Consider the following 17,965-nt stretch of genomic DNA (forward strand, 5'->3'; position numbering starts at 1 on the left):
TCAGGCGGGGGACCCCCCACCTGAGAGTCTGGAGGAGCTCATACACTGCTCCAGCCTGGGTAGAGCCGAATCGCACCTCAAGGCGGGAGACCCTCCTACCTGGGTGTCGGGGAGGAGCTCTTATCCTGCTGTTGCAAGGGTACAGGGGACTCGCTGAGCCACCCCTCCAACCTGGTGACTTCAGGAGCTCCTATACCTCTGCAGCCACGGTAGGGGTGGATTTGCCCCTCCAGTTGGGAGACCCCTCCCGCCTGTGTGTCGGAGAAAGCTTGATTACCACTGGAGCCAGTGTAGAGGGGACTCATCCCTCAAGGTGGAGCTTGTATACCACCTTAGCCAAGGTAGAGGGGACTCGCCCCTCAAGGCTGAGACCTCTCCCACCTGGACTTCAGGGGCAGCTCATATACTATCGCACCCAGGGTAGAGGGTACTTGTCCCTCCAGGAGGGAGACCTCTCCCACCAGGTGTCAGGAGGAGCTCATATACAGCCCCTGCCAGGGCAGAGGGGAATTGCCCCTCCAGCGGGAGACCCCTCACACCTGGGTGTCTGGGGGAGCTCCTACACTGCCACAGCCAGGGTAGAGGGGACTCGCCCCTCTAGTCAGGAGACCCCTCCCACCTGGGTGTCTGGGGGAGCTCTTATACCGCTGCAGCTAGGAAAGAGTGGACTTGCCCCTCCTGGGGGAAGTCCCCTCCCACCTGGGTGTCAGGGGAACTCATATACTTCCCCTAATCAGGGTACAGGAGACTCACTCCTCCAGGGGAGTGACTCCTCCCAACTTAGACTCTGGGCGAGCTTGTATTCAGCCTCACCCAGGGTAGATGGGACTCGCCCCTCCAGGCAAGAGACCTCTCCCACCTGGGTGTCTGGGGTGGGGGCTCCTATACAGCTGCAGCCAGGGTAGCAGGGACTCCCCCTCCAGGCAGGAGACCCCTCCCACCTGGGTATGGGTGGGGAGGGAGCTCCTATACCTCTACAGCCATTGCAGAGGGGACTCGCCCTACTAGTAGGGAGACCACTCCCACCTGCGTGTTGGGAAGAGCTAGAATACCACTGCAGCCAGGGTATAGGAACGTCGTCCCTACAGGCAGGAGACCCCTCCCTACAGCAGAAGACCCCTCCCACCTGGGTGTCGCGGGGAGCTCATATACTGCCATAGCCAGGGTAGAGGTGTTTGCCCCTGCAGGTGGGCGACTCCTCTCACCTGGGTGTCCCTAGAGCTCTTATAGGGCACCAGCCAGGGTAGAGGAGACTTGCCCCTCCAGGCGGAGACCCCTTTCATCTAGGTGTCAGGGAGAGTTAATATCCCACTGAAGCCAGGGTAGAAAGGACTTACCCCTCCAGGCGGGAGACCCCTCCCACCTGGGTGTCTGGAGGAGCTTCTTTACCACTGCAGCCAGAGGACTCGCCTCTCCAGATGGGGGACCCCTCTCACCTGGGTGATTACAGAAGTTCCTATACCTCCACAGCCAGGGTAGAGTGGACTCACCCCTGGAGTCGGGAGACCCCTCCCACCTGGGTGTCAGGGAAAGCTTGATTACCACCTAAGCCAGTGTAGAGGGAACTCGCCCCCCCCCCAGGCGGGAGACCCCTCCTACCTAGGTGTCTGGTTGGGAGGCTCATATACTGCTGTAGCCTGGGGAGAGGGTAGTCTCCCTTCCAGGCAGGAGACTAATTTCACCTGGAGTGGGGGGGAGCTTGTATACTGCCACAGCCAGGGTAGAGGGGACTAGCCCCTCCAGTAGGAAGACCCCTCCCACCTGGGTGTCCCTGGAGCTCTTATGGGGCACCAGCCAGGGTAGAGAGGACTCCAGACTCCAGGCAGGGGAACTCTCCCACTGGGTGTCCCAGGGAGCTAGTATACCACATTAGCCAGGGTACAGTAGACTCGCCCCTCCAGGCAAGAGACCCCTCCTACCTGGGTGTCTGTGGGAATTCCTATACCGCAGCAGTCAGGGTAGAGGGGACTCACCCCTCCAGGCGGGAGACCCTCCAATCTGGCTATGGGGAGGTGAAGCTCATATACACCTGCAGCCAGGATAGAGGTGAATCGCCCCACTAGGTGTGAGACCCCTCACACCTGGATTTTAGGGGAGCTCTTATACTGCCACAGCCAGTGTAGAGGGGACTCGCCCCTCCATGCAGGAGACCCCTCCCACCTGGGAGTCAGGGAAAGCTAGTATACCACTGCAGCCAGGGTAGAGGAGACTCTGCCCTCCATGCGGGAAACCCCTTTAACCTGAGTGTCTGAGGGAGCTCATACACGGCTGAAGCCAGGGTAGAGGGGACTCGCCCCTCTAGGCGGAAGACCCCTCCCACCTGGGTGTCTGGAGAAGGTCATATACCACTGCAGCCAGGGTAGAGTTTACTCGCCCCTCCAGGCGGAAGATGCTCCCACCTGAGTGTCAGGGCTAGCTCATATACCACCACAGCCAGGGTAGAGGGTACTTACCTCTCCAGGCAGGAGATCCCTCCCACCAGGGTGTCAGGGGAGCTCCTACACCTTAGCAGCAAGGGTAGACAGGAGTCGCCTCTCCATGTGGGAAACCCCACACACCTGGGTGTCAGGGGCGAGCTTGTATACCACTGCAACCAGGGTAGAAGGGACTCCCCTCTCCAGGCAGGAGACCCCCTCCCATCTGGGTGTCAGGGAAAGATAGCATACCACTTCACCCAGGGTAAAGAGGAATCGCCCCTCCAGGAGGGAGACCCCCCTCCTCCTGAGTGTCCTGGGGAGCTCCTATACCCCTGAAGCCAGGGTAGAGGGGACTCACCCCTCCAAGAGGGAGACCCCATTCACCTGGGTTTCTGAGTGAACTCGTATACTTCCACAGCCAGGCTAGAAGGGACCCCTCTAACCTGGGTGACAGGGGGAGTTCCTATACCTCCGCAGCCAGGGGAGAGGGGACTCGCCCCTCCAGGTGGGAGACCCTCCCACATGGGTGTCTGCGGAGAACTCCTATACCGCAGCAGCCAGGGTAGAGGGGACTCGCCCCTAAAGGCAGGAGACCCTACCCATCTTGATGTCTGGGGGAGCTAAGTATACCGCCCCAGCCAGTGTAGAGAAGACTCACCCCTCCAGGCGGAAGACCCCTTCCACCCGGGTGTCAGGGTAGGGGAGCTCATATACCGCTCCAGCCAGGGTAGTTGGGACTCGCCCCTCCAGGCAGAAAACTACTCCCACCTCGGTGTGTGTGTGTGCGGGGGCTCCTATACATCTGCATCTAGGGTAGCAGGGCATCGCCCCTCCAGGTGGGAGACCCCTTTCACCTGGGTGTCAGGGGGAGCTTGTATCCTGCCACAGCCAGGGTAGATGGAATTCACCCCTCCAAGTGAAAGACCCCTCCCACTTGGGTGTCTGGGGGAACTCTTATATCTCCACCTGGGTCGGGGGAGCTACTATACTGCCACAGCCAGGGTAGAGGGGACTCGCACCTCCAGGCGGGAGACCCCTTCCACCTAGGTGACCAGGAGAGCTCCTATACCACCACAGGCGGGGTTAGTAGACTCTCCCCTCCAAGCGGGTGTCTGGGGGAACTCTTATATCTCAGCAGCCAGGGTAGAGGAAACTTGCCCCTCCAGGCTGGAGACCCCTCTCACCTGGGAATTGCGGGGAGCTCCTTTACCGCCATAGACAGGGTAGAGGGGACTCGCCCTTCCAGGCAGGAGACCCCTCCCACCAAGGTGTAAGGGGAGCTCCATATACCGCTTCAGCCAGGGTACAGAGGACTTGCCCCTACAGACAGGAGACCCCTCCCACCTAGTTGTTGGGTGGGGGAGCTTGTATACCAAACTAGCCAGGGTAGAAGGGATTCGCCCTTCCAGGCGGGAGACCCCTCCCACCTGGGTGTTAGGGGGAGCTCTTATACTGCAGCAGACAGAGAAGAGGGGAATCACCCCTCTAGGCGGGAGACTCCTCCCAAACTTGGTATCCAGGGAGCTCCTAAACTTCTGCAGCCAGATTAGAGGAGATTCGCCCCTCCAGGCGGGGAACCCCTCTCACTTGTGTGTCTGCAGGAGCTCATATACCACCACAAACAGGGTAGAGGGGACTCGCCCCTTCAGGCGGGAGACCCTTCACACCTAGGTGTCTGGGGGCACTCTTACACCGTTGCAGCCAAGGTAGAGGGACTAGTACCTCTAGGCGGGAGACCCCTCCCTCCTGAATGTCAGGGGGAGTTCCTATACCACTGCAGCCAGGGTAGAGAGGACTCGCCCCTACAGGCAGGAAACCTCTCCCACCTGGGTGTCATGGGGGGGGGGGCTCATATACCACTGCATCTAGGTAACAGGGACTCGCCCCTCCAGGCAGGATACCCCTCCCACCTGGGTGTCAGGGGATCTTGTATACCTGCAAAGCCAGGGTAGAGGGGACTCACTCCTCCATGCGGGAGACCACTCCCACCTGGGTGTCAGGGGGAGCTTACATACCCCCTCAGACAGTGTAGAGGGGACTCGCCCCTTCAGTTGGGAGACCCCATTACCTGGGTGTGGGGGGTAGCTTATATACCGCCAAGCCAGGGGAGAGGGGACTCGCCCCTTCAATCAGGAGACCCTATTACCTGGGTGTGGGGCGTAGCTTATATACTGCCAAGCCAGGGGAGAGGGTACTCGACCCTTCAGGCGGATGATCCCTTCCACCTGGTTGTCAGGGGAGTTCATATACAGCCACAGGCAGGGTAGAGGGGATTCGCCACTGGAGGCAGGAGACCCCTCCCATCTGTAGGGGGGAGCTCCTATACCACTGCAGCCAGGGTAGACAGGACTCGTCTCTCTAGGCCAGAGACCCTCCCACCTGGGTGTCAGGGAAGATCCTTTAGCGCTGCAGCCAGGGTAGAGGGGACTCGCCCCTCCAGGCCAGAGACCCATCCAACCTGGGTTTCAGGGAAAGCTAGTATACCACTGCAGCCAGGGTAGAGGGGACTTGCCCTTTCAGTGGGGAGACCCCTCTCATCTGGCTATGGGAGGGGCTGCTCAAATACAGCCACAGCCAGGGTATAGAAGACTCGCCCTTTCATGCGGGATACCCCTCCCACCTGGGTGTTGTGGGGAGCCCCTATACAGCAGCAGCCAGTGTAGAGTGGACTCGCCGCCCCTCCAGGCGGGTGACCTCTCCCACCTGGGTATCATTGAACCCTTGTATATCACCTTAGCCAGGGTAGAGGTTACTTGATCCTTCAGGTGTGAGACCCCTCAAACCAGAGTGTTAGGGGAGTTCTTAAACCACAGCAGTCAGGGTAGAGAAGACTGGCCCCTTCATGTGGGAGACCCCTCACACATGAGTGTGGCGGGGAGCTTATACACCTGCAGCTACGCTATAGGGGACTCACCTCTCCAGGCAGGAGACTCCTCCCACCTGGGTGTCAGTTAAATCTAGTATACCACCTCAGCCAGGATACAGGGAACTCACCCCTTCAGGCGGGAGACCCCTCCCATCTGGGTATGGGGATTTGTATAAGGCAACAGTCAGGGTAGAGGGGATTCGCCCCTCCATGTGGGCGACCCCTCCCGCCTGGGTGTCTGGGTGAGCTCCTACACCTCATCAGCCAGGGTACATGGGACTCGCCCCTCCAGTAGGGAGATCTCTCTCACCTAGGCATCGCGGGGAGCTCCTATACTGCCACAGCCAGGATAGAGGAGACTTGCCCCTGCAGGCGGGAGAACCCTCCCACCTGGTGTCCTGGGAGCTCTTATAGGGCACCACCCAAAGTACAGGGGACCTTCCCTTCCATGAGGGATACCCCTCCCACCTGGGTGTCTGAGGAGCTTGTATACCACCAAAGCCAGGGTAGAGAGGACTCGCCCATCCAGGTGGGAGACTACTCCCATCTGTGTGTAGGGGTCGCTTGTATACTGCCTTAGCCAGGGTAGAGAAGACTTGGCCCTTCAGGCGGGAGACCCCTCCTACCTGGGTATCTGGGGGAGCTTGTAAAGTCAAATTAACAGGCACCCACAATTCTGTGTGAGCTTTAATAATAACTAAAGAATAATTATTAATTTCTATTAATTTCCAATTAGTTCTATTTACACATTGAGTAAGATAACAGTCTATACATGATCTTGTTCCCCAAGTTTCATTCCAATCACAGTTTCCAATCATAAGAGAATAAGGGAATTTAACACATGCAGAAGCAAAATAAGTCAGATTATTATATAGATGTACTTCAAAAGGAGAGGAATGGGATACACCTAATGTGAAATTTCCAGTCCATACAGTGAGTTTCCCAGATACTTCCCATAATTTTTATATATCCCCTTGAATATTGGAAAACTTTGTATGCTGTAACATTGGAGGGACCAAAGCATAATGTTGCATTTTAATTGTCTCATTACCCCAAGCATTTATTGTCCCATTATGTCGATGCCATCTTAAAGTACGATTTGACCAACTTTTTATAAACTTAGAATGATCAGGACTCCAATCAACTATAGTGATATTTTGATATTTGACTACTGTTTTAGGGTGATGATCACAGCATTTTTCCCACTCTAAATGAGTTTAAAAGGTTTCAAAATATTTAGCTGAACATAAAGGAAGATGAATTCTGACAAAGCATTCTTCAGATGATAGTGATTATTGATTAACATACATACTAGAGGTATTAAATCCTCGGGAAGATATCATGACAGTAAAAACAGCAGTAGAATAACTATGATAATTAACTCCCCAAGTATTATAGGAATGAGAACTGGTATGTGCTATAAGAGGCAAACAGAAAGAACGAGTCCCTATACACAATGGAACTCCTTCAATAGCTAGTTATCTTAGAAATATTATACAGATTTTTATGGAATGGAATAGCTTTAATTCCCACACATACAGGAGGGGGTGAAATTAGTATTATTAGTACACACACAAACTTTAGGTTCTCCCAGGAAACACTGTGCACCAAAGGAGGGTTAGGAACATAGGCCCAATAAGCAAAAGAATGAGCAGAAACTATACTTACCTGGCAATTAATAACTGCAAGCATAGCTAATAAAAGATTAACAAGATTTAAAGGCTGATTTGCCTTTTGAAGGTTTTTTTTCAGCTTCTTGAGTCAACTTTTTCATCTGTCCCCATGTTGGGAGGTCTGCTGTTCTCGTTGCCATTGTAGAAGTTCTCTGCATTGCCAGCTCCTGAAATTGTCTGACAAATGGGTCACTCATTCTGCAATTTGATAAGTATTGAAGGTACCCAGAAAGGTGTTTTACCTGTAGAAATAAGAGCAAACCCCCTTCCCATGTGGTGCAATAACCTAGAAATCCATTCTTATTTTTCATCCCTGTACCATATAGGTATTTACGATTTTTGAAATAATGGCTGAGATTTAAATGTAGAGAAATGTTGCTGGCCTGCAGGAACCTTGGAACCTGACTAGACATTAAAAGATGTAAAGTTAGTAAAGTTTTATGAAGTATATTTTGAGGTGTATAAGCCATAGCCATATGCCCCCTTTTTATTTTTAGTATATATTTTTTAACGTATGATTTGTCCTTTTTATAATAGCTTGACCTTGACTATTATAAGGTATGTCAAATGTATGTGTAATGTCATATTTTTATAAAAATGAATGTAATTTTTGTGAGGTATATGCAGGTGCATTGTCAGTTTTAAGTCCTCTAGGAATTCCCATGACAGCAAACAAGATAATAAATGAGAAATGATTGCATCAGCTTTTTTTGAAGATAATGCTGTGGCCCATAGAAAATGAATATGAGTGTCAATAGTATGGTGTACATATCTTAGTCGTCCAAATGACTGAATTATAACAACATCCATTTGTTAAAGGGCATTAGGATGGAGTCCCCTTGGATTAACACCAGGAGGACAGTAAGGAATATTAAAAGGAGCACATGATGAACAGTTAGCTATAATTTCATGTGTTTGTTTTTGAGTTATTTTGTATTTTTTATAAAGTTCTTTAGTGTTTGTACGATGTAAAGCATGTTCTAGATGAGCCTTTTGTAAGGGGAATAATAGTTGATCAATATTTTGATTTTTTCTAGTTAATGGTCCTGGCAGTGTAGAATGTGCTCTAATATGAGTAAAACGTACTGAAATTTGGCCTACTATTTTTGTAGGTATTTTTACATGTAGTGAGATAGGACATAGAGTCTTATCTTAGGTAAGCAGGGCTCTTTATAAACCTTAAGTAAAGTGTTGTAGTTTTAAAGTTTATTTTTGTTTTTAAATATAATTTTATATAAATAATTGTTTAAGTTTATTTGAGTATTAACTAACACAATATGATAACACATCTAAAACATGAAATAAAGAAAGGTTGAAAGCTTTTAGCTTTTTGTAAAAAAATAGAAAAATGTTTTTGTGTTTTATAATATTAACCTTTATGTAGATTAGGCTCTCATTAACTTAAAAAAATACATTTTAATTGTATCTCAGTGTAAAAAGTAACATAAAACTTTATATATCTTATTGATAATAGGCCCAGTTATAGAACATTAAATGATATAAATAAATCTCCAATGTTATTTTTATAAGCCTAAAATTACCATGCAACCTTTTGGAGAACACCAGCTTGATATAATTTTTTAAAGCTTCTATCTTAATGATTTATATACCTGGAAAATATGAATACATTTAATATACAAAGAAGAGTGTTAGTACCACAATTACTATTGATGTTTTTATATTAATCAAGTTTAGCTCTTAAAGAAATAACATATTAGAATATTGTAAAATAATAGTTGTTGTTTAACCATAGTTGTATAATCCTTAATTCCTTCAAGATTAATTGCTCAAAAAACTTACATATATAGCCAATGTACACAGACCTTCTTTATCATTTACTTAAACCTATATAGCCAATGTACACAGACCTTCTTTATCCCTTGCTTAAACCCTCTTATTTATTCACTTCCAGAAACAAATTTTTCTTCTATTAAATCCATACCTAGAACCTTCTAATTTTTTTTCCATCTTTTAACTCCTTCTTTACTCATACTTTGAAACAATCCTTGTAAATTTTTGAATTTAGGCAAATTATTACATTTTAGTAAGAGATATTTTGTTATTTGTAGTACACAATTCATCACATCTGTTTACCATATTATGAAAATATAGTGTCTAAATATCAGGGATGACAAAGCAACCATTTATTTATTATTTATTTACCAACTTAAAAATAATCAATAATGTTATCTAATGTAATTTAAGGAGTTAAAAATATTTAATGGTATATTTAACATTTAGCATATTAACCTTGTAAATCAATCAGATATTTAACAAAAGTACTCATAAACGAGTAATCTTATGTCTAATTAATTTACTTATTTTATCAAAACATTAGACAAGTATAATGAAAAGTGTTAGCCATTTTGTTGATGTTGTTGTTGAAGAAAAGTCCTAGAACCAAAGCACATCAGACAGTAACATGTTAAAGACATCTTATTTTTTATCTGTTTACCCAATTTAAATTTAACCATTTAAATCAGTGAATTAAAAATATTTGGACCCATTTTTAAAAAATTTTTACGAGCGCTCTTTACATATATATCAATCTTTATATCATGTACATGATATATGGACATATGCACGAACAGACATACAACACATAATACAAGTGTGCACACATAACACAATAAAGGCCTTGTAGCTATTTTAGGTGAAATTTCCATTGTAATGTTTAAATACTCCACAGTTGGTCAAAAATAGAACTGATCAGAAAAACATTAACTTAGGTCTGTAGGATCAAAATTATGAGCTCAAAAAATACAGAATCTAAGAAAAAGCAAGAGTCCTAGAAAAAAATGACCGGCTGGTAATTAGAAAGTACCATAAAATTTACGCTTTTTGTTTAGTTTAGTTTGACTTCAGGTAAAAAACACCTTTACCTTTTTTGTGACAATCCTTTATAAATTTGTACTTTACTGTAGTATAATGAACATCAATCATTTGGGGATTATGAAGATTTTGTTGTCCAGTTATAGGAAATAAATGTGGTGGATTAACAAAACCACTAGAGGGAGCTGTAAGATCATCATCATCATCATATATCATAGTAAGGAAATTAAAAGTGCTGTTGTTTTTTACCCATATCAATTTTATACTTTGTCATTGGAAAGAGAGAAGCACTAGAAGGAGTAGTAGGTTTAAGAGAGGACCTTTGCTTTTTTAATTTCATTTTTTCCACAAAGGCCTCCATAATTTCTTTTATATTGGAGTCACTATCTGAACTTTTTGAATCTTCCACATCACCCAGATCTGATTTAGGAGAATCATCTATAGTATCACAGATGTCTTCCTTGGACTCCGTTTTGTTAATCTTAGTATCAGATTTTGATGTATCAACTTGGCTTTCACAATGAGAACCCTTTTCATTATTGCTTTCTAATAATTGTAATGCTTGAGTAATAGCGCTACACAATGTCCAAATCTTCAAAGAAATAACATTCCCAGCCTGATGCTGCTTACGGAGTTCTTTCTGAACCAATTTCCATTCCTATAAATTTAACTGGACCTTGGTTTGAAACTGGAACCAGTGACAATGACATTCTATAATTTTAAATAACTCTTTAAGTCTCTTATGATATGTTTTTACATCTATGGAATACAATAATCTTTGTAGTAACTCCACATATTGTTCCTTTAAGGACTGGGAGTTTTCTATGTTAATTCTGAAAGTCCCCCTTAAGTTTTCTCAACCTGGGGTGAATACCCTTTTGATGTTTTGTTAGTTCTGAAAGTCCCCCTAAAGTCTCTTTCAACCCAGGGGATACCCTTTCGATATTTTGTTAATCCCAAAAGTCCCCTTTCATTTTCTTAACCTGGAGTGATTACCCTTTCGGTGCTGGATCCTGCTCACATGCCAAATGTTGCAGTAATTCACTCGCAGGTCAGCTTGAGAAGAAAGAAGAAGCAGAGCAAGCAAAGCAGCAGAAGAAAAAAAGTCTTTTATTGTATACAGCAATCTTTTTATAGCAGGTCTTTTAGCTAGTTAAACATAGCATACAGAAGTTTTACTTTCTAATCAGAAGTGACCCGCTTCTCATGGCTAATCTACTCTTGGCCTGAGCATGCTGAGCTCTGCTCTTTGTCAAGAACAGATAAAAAAAAAAAAAATCTTGGCGCCCTCCTAGCCCACTTGGCAGAACATCCCGTTTGCAGGCAAGTCCTCCCAAGGACAGTACACACCTCTTTTTCAAGCATGTCCAATGTTACCTTATCTAAACTGTGAAGGTACCTCTCGTTTGCGAGTAAGCCCCAACAAAGACAACAAAACATCTCATATGCAAGCATGATTTGCTGTCACCTTATCTAGACCTTGACAGAATATCCTGTTTGCAGGCAGACTCCATCAAGGGCAATAATAATCACGTTTTCAAGCTCACAGTCACATCTGATTCTCTACAGGGAAAGCTAGTATACCACCACAGCCAGGGTAGAGGGGACATGCCCCTCCAGTCGGGAGACCCCCTCCCACCTGGGTGTTGGGGAGGGGAGCTCCTATACCTCCACAGCCAGGGTAGAGGGTACTCTCCACTACAGGCAGGAGACCACACCCAATGGGTGTGGGGGGGAGCTTGTATAATGCTACAGCTAGGGTAGAGAGGTTCCCCCTATGGGCAGGAAACCCCTCCCACCTGGATGTCCTTTGATCTCTTATAGGGCACCAGCCAAAGTAGAGGGGACTTGCCCTTCCAGGTGGGAGGCCCCTCCCGCCTGTGTGTCAGGGGGAGCTTGTATACCGCCTTAGCCAGGGTAGAGGGGACTTGCCCCTCCAGGCGGGAGACCCATCAAGGCGGGAGTCCCCTCCCCCAATTGGGTGCCTGGGGGAGCTTGTATACTGCCATAGCCTGAGTAGAGGGGACTCGCCCTTCCAGGTGGGGAGCCAAGTGCCTCCGAAGCCAAGGTAGAGGGGACTCGTCCCTCCAGGTGAAAGACCCTTTCCACCTGGGTGTCAGGGGAGCTCTTATACTGCAGCAGCCAGGGTAGAGAGGACTCACCCCTCCAGGAGGGAGACCACTCCCAACTGGGTGTCTGGGGGAGCTTGTATACCACTGCAGCCTGGGTAGAGGGACTCGCCCCGTGAGGTGGGAGACCCCTACCACCTGTGTGTCCAGGATAGCTCCTATACCACTGCAGCCAGGGGAGAGGGGACTTGTCCCACCAGGTGGGAGACCCCTCAAACCTGGGCATCTGGGGGAGCTCGCATTCCACCAGCACTAGGGTAGAGATGACTGGCCCCTCCTACCTAGGTGTCCGGTGGTGGGGCTCTTATGCCACCCTAGCCAGGGTGGAGGGGACTCACCCTTCCAGGCGGGAGACCCCTCCCACCTGGGTGTTTAGTAGGGAAGCTCCTATACCGCTGCAGCCAGGGTAGAGGGGACTCGCCTCTCCAGGTGGGAGACCTCTCCACCTGGGTGTCAGGGAATGCTAGTATACCAGGGTAGAGGGGAATCGCCCCTTCAGGCAGGAGATCCCTCTCATCTGGATATGAGGAGGGAGCTTCTATACAACTACAGCCAGGCTCCTGGGGAATGGCAAGAGGGGCACCAAGGACAGGCTCAGGTGGCCACAGGGCTGGCCTGTCCTTGGGGTGGCTGCAGGGATCTGAGGGGGCAATCCATGTGGTTCATATGTGTGAGAACTGGAGCCCTTGCAGGGCTGTTTTTTCCCTGGATGTGTCTGGAGTCACATTCACACTGGATGATCACTGAGAGTTGGTACCTGAATGAGATGATGAGAGTGGCAGGGGTGGCCAGGCTGATCTCCAGGAAGAGGGCAGAATCTCCTGGGAGAATTAATGGTCAGGTTGGGGAGAAAAATAGGAGAGATGGGCAAGGAGGGGACCGGCCCTGGAGGTCAGGAGCCCTGTAGTTCAGAAGGCGCAGAGGCCAGGGGGTTGGCCCAGTGAGGCTTTCTGGTGGATAGGGAGGGGTTGCTTTCCAAGGTGGAGGGCAGGAAGAGGTCAAATGGGGCAGCCACGGTGTAAGGTCAGAGGACACCCTCCTGACTTCCTGGTTGGGTTTTCTGTATTCCCTGGGCCCCCACTGTAAATACAAACAATGCCACAAAGTTGGATTTGATTATTTCATATAAAGATGCCCCCTCATGCTTGCTCAGCAGAGGGTTTGCTATGGAGACCAGCAGGGAAGGCCCCAAGGGGGCCCAGGCTGGAGCCAATTACTGTGGCTGCAGCAGAAGAAAGCCCACCTCGGCCACTGTGTGGATAGCAGGGCCAGTGTGGAGGTCCGACTCTCAGAAGTTGGTTTCCAAAAAGCAGTTGTCTTGGCAGGAATAAAGCCTTGTCTTTGTGCCTGATACCTGCTGCTACCAGGGTTGAGTGCCATGTGGCCACTCTCCCAGTTGCCTGCCTCCCCTGTGTGGCTCAGTCTGGAGTCAACATGGGCATCTATACCAGTGAACTCACGGACCACACCTCAGGTCTTGGGGCCATAGGACATGATGCAGTGGTAGCCTAGCTCAGTCATGATGTGAGGGACATGGTCAACATATATGGTAGGTAGCACAGAGAACTTGTCATTATGGCAGAGAGAGGTTGGTGGCATGGCCCAGTCTCAGGGAGGCCTAATCAAGAGCATGGCACAGTTGGTGATATGCACAGTCTGTGGCATGGCTTGACTGGTGATGTGGCCCAGTTATGGCAGTGAGCCTGACCACTGAGGGCCCCCAACGCAACCAACCCAAGGTCTTCCTGAATTCCTGGGATAGGAAATACAGTTTACATAGCACAGTGTGTGCCTGTGACAGCAGGTAAAACACTGTGGGGAACTTGCATGGCCAAGCTCCACTTTCCCAGGGAAGATGCATAAGAAGGAAGCAGGGGTGTCAGTAATTTAAATAGAACATAAGGCCAAAATGCCTCTCATGCATATCCAGCCTTGGGAAGGTTACCCAGGGCTTGGGGGATCATAGGCTTCTGACTTTCTGGACCCCAATCCTGGGGCTGCCATCTCTCTTGCAACCAAAAAAACGACCCCAAACCCAGCAAGGCAGAGTTCAGAAGGGAGATGCCTGGACATGCTCCCAGGACCTAGGGACATATTTAATGACTATTATACTTAACTGGTTTGCTGGGACTCTGCATTTAGAGCAATTGTTGTGCTCTAGGCAGAAGAGGACCCCTGTGGCACGGGGCCCAGCATAATATGGAAGGCCCAAGGGTCACAGTCCTGGCTGGTTGAAGCTGGACCATGGATCTCTCTCTCCTCCCTCTCGACTCCAACCCCAGCACTTAGCCAGCTCCTATCTGCAGAATCCTGCTCTTAGCTAGCTACCAAGGAAGGTGTTAGCTGTCAATGAAGGTGTTAGTTGATAACTCAAGTGTTAGCTTATAAGCCATAACCCTCCCAAGGGGATTCACATTTCAATAGACTCATTCCTAAGGCGAGGTAGGCTGAAAGAACCTTCAGCATTCAAAGGGGCAGGGAATCTGATGGTGGAATAATAGGCCCTGCTGTTGAGGCCAGGTTGCCCTAGCCCTAGGAGAAGTCTTTTGCTAGTATAGAGCCTCACTGAAGGCCCAGGAGTGTCTGGCCCTTCAAGGGAAGCGAGGGTACAACACCATAAGCAGGGGGAGATTGCTGCTGGGAGACTGTCCCAGTTGAGTGTGCACCTGGGTTGGAGAGTTGAGGACAGCTGGGACCTGCAGTGACTAGCTGGGAAGAGTGAACTCCTCCCCTGGGAGGGGATCAAGCAGAAAATGAGGCCAGGGGAGGAGGCTGCAGGAGGTGTTCCAAGCCAAGTCAGGAAGTGCTTAAAAGGGATGATGTGTGGAGGAGGGAGCAGCCTGCTGGGGGCAGGGTACTCTGGGGTGGGAACTATACTCCTTCACCCCATGCCCTCACTGCACCCAGACCACTGTTCCTGTAACAGCAGAGGTGCTATTTGGTAGACCCACCCCATACTCCCTGGAACCCATAGTGGCTGCTATTTGCATCTTTTTTCATTAAATCACAACTCCCCATTGTGAAATCAGGGGAAATCCCCAGTCTCCCAGCTTCTAGGGTTTATCAAGAGCTAAAAGGGCCTAGGCTGGGCATAGAGTTCTGAACCTCAGTGTGCCTCTTTCTACAGTATTGAAGGAGGATTTCTGCATAAGCTACCCAAACCCCAGCAGCTGACAGACTAGGGATGAGACAGTTCTGAACCCCACTTCCTAGTAGTCCTTGTGCTCAGTCTGGTGGCCCTATAATGTATGCCAAGAGCACATCTCCTCCTCCTCCAGCATGACCTGCAAGCTGTTAGGGGGCTGGGGGCAGGCAAGCCATGAATAATGCTTGGAATATGGGGATGGAGATCGGGCCCAGGGGGACTGCTGTAGCTTGCAGGAACTGGGCCCTGGCCTGTTCCGTGGCCTGGCCACCTTGCAGTACCTCTACCTTCAAGACAATTGGCTGCAGGCACTCACAGACAATGGCTTCCATGACCTGAGCAACCTCACACACCTTTTCCTTCACAGTAACCACATCCCCAGTGTGCCAGAGCACACCTTCCGTGGCCTGCAAAGTCTTGACCATCCCGAATCGTGTGGCCCATGTGCACCCACATGTCTTCCATGACCTTGGCCGCCTCAGGCACTCTACCTGTTTGCAAACAGACTCTCAATGCTGCCTACAGAGGCCCTGGCACCTCTACATGCTCTACAGTATTTGCGGCTCAATGACAACCCCTGGGTATGCGACTACCTGGCACACCCATTCTGGGCCTGGCTGCAGCAGTTCCGATGTTCCTCATCTGAGATGCAGCAGTTCCAATGTTCCTCATCTGAGATGCCCTGTAAACTGCCCATGCGCCTGGCTGGCTGTGACTTCCAGTGTCTTGTTGCCAATGACCTAGATGGCTCTCTGTGGAAGCCAGGCCCTTCCATCCCATCTGGACTAGTGTGGCCACTGATGAGGAGCTGCTGGGGCTGCCCAAATGCTGCCAGCCATTCGCTGCAGACAAGGCCTCTGTGCTAGAATCTGGTAGGCCAGCTTCTGCTGGCAATACACTCAAGAGGCGTGTGCCACCTGGTGACAGCCCAGAGGCAACAGCTCAGGCCCACGTAACATCAATGACTCTCCCTTTGGGACCCTGACCAGCTCTTCAGAGCCCCCACTGACTGCACTACAGCCAGAGGGGTCTGAGTCACCAGGAGTCCTCACCACTGGTCCTCGTCAGAGGACAGGCTATTCCCGCAAGAACCGCGCCCGCAGTCAGTGTCATCTACGACAAGCGGGAAGTGGAGGCAGCAGGGCAAGTGATGAAGAGGGTTCAGGTGCCCTTCCAGCCCTGGCCTGCAGCCTTGTGCCCCTTGGCCTTGTGCTGGTAATGTGGACAATGTTTGCATCCTGCTGACCAGCTACAACCCCAGAACCTCTCAGCAGCCAGGTGTGTGTATATAGGGGGTCTCCCACCCTGCAGCCAGCCAGCACCAGGGACAGGTCATGTTGGGCAGGCCAGTCCTCCCTGATGGATGCCACCCCACTAGCCCAACCCCATCTCCATCCCATCATGTTTACAGGGTTGGGATAGCATTTGTTCCAGAATGCAGTCTCCCACTCAGATCACTATATATAGAGATATGCATTTTTAATTTACTTGTGTAAAAATATTGTATGATGTGGAATAAAGAGCACTTTTCTTAAACTATGGCCTCTCGGGCTGAGGTGCTGTGAGTGGTGAGAGGCAGGGGTGGGACCAGGTGCTGCACCTCACTGGACACCATCACACAAGGCCCCTGAGAAGAAGTGGAGTCACCCAGCTGCATGTACCAGGTATGACATGGTATCCCTGCCACCTTCTAAGCTTGCTCTTGAGCCCAAAAACATACTCTGAGAGCTGGATTGATAGAGCATATGCCAGGCCTGTGGGTCTCTGTGAGGCTGCTTTTGCAGGACATCTAATTTAGTTCCTTCCACCCAGCTTTGCATTGCCCCCAAGAGGAGATTGAGGATAAGAGATGAAGAACATTCTCCCTCTTCTGGGAGATGGACAGGAGTAGGGTGGCCCTGAAGAACAGCTGATTTGGTAAAGCCAGGCTTGAGACCAGGCAGGAACTATGTACACCTTCCTACCACTGCCCAGGGATACAGCCAGATTCTATTTCTCTTACAACACACCCACAGCCCAGAAACAGTCCTTTGAGGATCTGCATGCCCTTGTACACATGTGTGCACAACACACACATATGACCAGGCAGGAGCTACATGCATGCATGCCTATGTATGAAAAAAAGTACCCACAGCACAGACAGAAATACACATGTGCACACTTTCCCAAGGCCTAGGCCAGGAAGGACTCAGAAACAAAAGGGAAAGAGGCCACATGGCCAAGAAACTAGGTAGGGTGCTTACAGGGAAGGCCCCCTCCCCCACAGGTCAGGGGCTGGGGAGGAGGAGGAGAAAATTCAGTAATTTGGGGGAGGGAACAGCAGAGGGGAACATTGCTGGTGGCGCAAGATGGCCCTGGGGCCAGCTGGGGCTCCAGAAGCCCAGGGGAGTGTCAAAACCAGCTGACAATCTATAGTTCCTGTTACAGCAGAGATGCTTAAAGAAAGACACACACACACACACACACACACACATCCAGTAGAAATGAGCACCTTCTTTACTTTTCTCTATCCTTCTTTTATACATCATTGTTAATTAAAACAAGGGAAAAGAAAAAAAAAACATCCTTTCGACAGCTTAATCCTTTCAAGAATGGATAAACATTCTCAGAAAAACTTTGTTTATGGTCACAGTGCTCCGCATTTCTTTTTTTTATTTTTTTATTTTTAGTTGTTCAAAACATTACAAAGCTCTTGACATATCATATTTCATACATTTGATTCAAGTGGATTATGAACTCCCATTTTTACCCCGTATACAGATTGCAGAATCACATCGGTTACACATCCGTTTTTTTATGTACTGCCAAACTAGTGTATGTTGTATTCTGCTGCCCTTCCTATCCTCTACTATCCCCCCTCCCCTCCCCTCCCCTCCACTCCCATCTTCTCTCTCTACCCCATC

At 49.2% G+C, this 17,965-nt stretch overlaps 1 protein-coding gene, 1 pseudogene and 1 gene segment (V, D, J or C); all 3 read left to right on the forward strand.

Moving 5' to 3' along the window:
* Nucleotides 1-17,965, forward strand: part of LOC107159025 (immunoglobulin lambda-1 light chain-like) — a 738,922-nt gene that overhangs the window by 533,234 nt on the left and 187,723 nt on the right. The window contains exon 4 of one of the 39 annotated variants that reach the window (XM_048785801.1): nucleotides 16,654-16,660. The exons of 37 other annotated variants lie outside the window; for them this stretch is intronic. In XM_048785801.1, the coding sequence (XP_048641758.1) occupies nucleotides 16,654-16,660 (7 nt within the window). Of the gene's footprint in view, nucleotides 1-7,672; nucleotides 7,681-16,653; nucleotides 16,661-17,965 lie in introns of all 39 variants that reach the window. One more of the 39 variants, XM_048785803.1, reaches the window with a different exon arrangement.
* Nucleotides 1-17,965, forward strand: part of LOC107159024 — a 587,419-nt gene that overhangs the window by 387,358 nt on the left and 182,096 nt on the right.
* On the forward strand, nucleotides 13,352-16,307 carry LOC107159029 (annotated as a pseudogene).

This window comes from Marmota marmota, unplaced genomic scaffold, assembly GCF_001458135.2.
Source record: "Marmota marmota marmota unplaced genomic scaffold, marMar, whole genome shotgun sequence".
NCBI classification, from domain to species: Eukaryota; Metazoa; Chordata; class Mammalia; order Rodentia; family Sciuridae; genus Marmota; species Marmota marmota.